At 41.9% G+C, this 2,085-nt stretch overlaps 1 protein-coding gene across 1 annotated transcript in view; it reads right to left on the reverse strand.

Annotated features, from left to right (window-relative positions):
• LOC118332936 (drebrin-like protein A) overlaps positions 1-2,085 on the reverse strand; it is a 5,822-nt gene that overhangs the window by 420 nt on the left and 3,317 nt on the right. The window contains exons 6-10 of the mRNA XM_035668375.1: positions 1,296-1,361; positions 978-1,089; positions 672-893; positions 477-545; positions 295-380 (exon numbers count right to left, since the gene is read on the reverse strand). Coding sequence (XP_035524268.1) covers positions 295-380; positions 477-545; positions 672-893; positions 978-1,089; positions 1,296-1,361 — 555 coding nt within the window. The remainder of the gene's footprint in view (positions 1-294; positions 381-476; positions 546-671; positions 894-977; positions 1,090-1,295; positions 1,362-2,085) is intronic.

Below are 2,085 nucleotides of genomic sequence, written 5' to 3' on the forward strand. Positions count from 1 at the left end.
GTCACTTTCTTTCTCAGAGTGAGACGTTCAATCTCATGTCTGTGTTCAGCTGAAGTGAGGATGTGGTTAGCCTAGCTTAGCATAAAGACTGGAAGCAGGTTGAAACAGCTAGCCTGGGTTTGTCCAAAATTATAAAATATGCTTTCAAAAACCTGGGACCAAACGTGTTAACCAACACCATAAGTTACAATTGATGTTAGACCTTGAACGATTTGTAGACACAGACACAGAAAAACAAATGAAAAAGAGGAAGAAATCTTCCTCTCAAGGAATTAAACATCGTCGCAGACTCACTGTGGAGGTGTGCTCGTAAACGTTCTCATACAGGTCTTCCTCCGTCCCAGCTGGCTCATACAGTTCATCCCGAGCGGGAGTTTGTTCTGTACAAATAGTATTGCAAGTTAAAAGTACCTTAAATCTGTATTCACCTACAGTTATTGAAAGAGATATTAGAGGTTTTGTTATTGTCCTTATACCTGGAGGAGCTTCATATGCATCATCATCAAACTCATCCGACCACTCCTCCTCTTCTGTGTAAACGGTGTCTGTGGATCAGTGACAGAAACAGAAACACTGGACCTTTAAATTCCAGGGACATTATTTTTACACCCTAAAGAGTTCTTTCAGCTGAAGAGTGACTGGAAAGGGGGGAGAGAGAGAGAGAGTCTGACCTGCAGCTGGAACAGGTGAGCCTGCTCTCTGGTCTGTCTCTGGTGGTGCTGGGGAGACAGCTGCAACAGGTGAGTAAGACAGCACAGGTGAGACAGGTGAGACAGGAGACAGGGGGTTCACGGAGGAGGCCGGGACCACAGCCGGAGCTGGAGTATACTGAGGCTGCTCCGGGCTCTCCCTCTCAGAGGATTTCTGAGACAGAAACGGACTCTGGAGCTTCCCTGTGAGTGAAAACAGGAATGTAATGAGTTATATTATTATTATTATTATTATTATTATTATTAATGGATGAGTGTGCTGGTCACCAGGTCTGGATGCAGCAGGAGACGATCTGTCGCTGGCCTCGAAGCTCTGCTCCCTCTGTTTAAATACGTCTCTGGGATTGAACGATCGCTGAGAAATCAGTGATTTGGCCTCCTGTGAAAGACAATGAGAGCTTAAAGAGACATAAAGTATTTGTGGCTGGTTTGGGTTCAGCTAAAAACATATCCCATAATGCAACTCAGTACAGCTTCTTTCATTAACTTACTTTCTGCCAATCTTTGTAACTTTAATGTAATGGAATTAAATAATTGATTTATATTTCCATGTAAGTGTCTGTGTACGTTTCCAGTCACACTCACATTCGCTTTCTGCACTGATGCTGCGAAGTTGATTCCCGTCTTCTTGTTTCCGTTTTCCTGCTGGTTCTAAAACAGACACATGGCGTTATCTGTACATTGTTTTTATAATAATATCTTAAAGTAAACACCATTGAAAAAAATAATAATGGTTTATTACAAATATTATTCAGTTCTCTATTAACCCTCAGTTAATTTGATCATTGAGGTTTTTGTTTGATGCCGTTTAGACAACTGCCTCTCCCTCTTTGTCTATCTGATGTCGGGTTCAGTCTACAATGTTTCTGTCTGTTAATATTCTCATTATAGAGACAGAAGTTGGTCCCTCGCACGTTTTTGCTCTGTGCTCCAATGACAGTTGAGCAATCCTCGGGTCAGAGCTAGCGTTTTGCTAACATTAGCTTTCAGATTTAATTAGTTGGCTAACGATTGATTTAAATGAGACACATTCCTTCCTGATGCATGGAGCAGAAAGATGCCGAGCTATGATTGGTCGGGGACCATCGTGTAGTCTTTATGACTGCAATCTGACACAATGACAATCTAAACTATAGCCGTTACCGTAAACGCCTCCGATACTAGATAAAATGCTGATCGGGTATCAGCGAGTATGCAAGTCTCTGCACCGATCTAATGTGGCGGAATTTATAAGCCCTGATTTTGCTTGCTCATGGTGGAACTGTTGGTTCTCTGTAAATGTAATAAGGAGTTCGGTCTAGACCTGCTCTATTTGAAAAGTGTCCTGAGCTAACTTCTGTTATGAATTGGCGCTATAGAAATAAAATTGAATTGA

This window comes from Morone saxatilis, unplaced genomic scaffold (assembly GCF_004916995.1).
Source record: "Morone saxatilis isolate NCDOM2014 unplaced genomic scaffold, NCSU_SB_2.0 Contig21, whole genome shotgun sequence".
NCBI classification, from domain to species: domain Eukaryota; kingdom Metazoa; phylum Chordata; class Actinopteri; family Moronidae; genus Morone; species Morone saxatilis.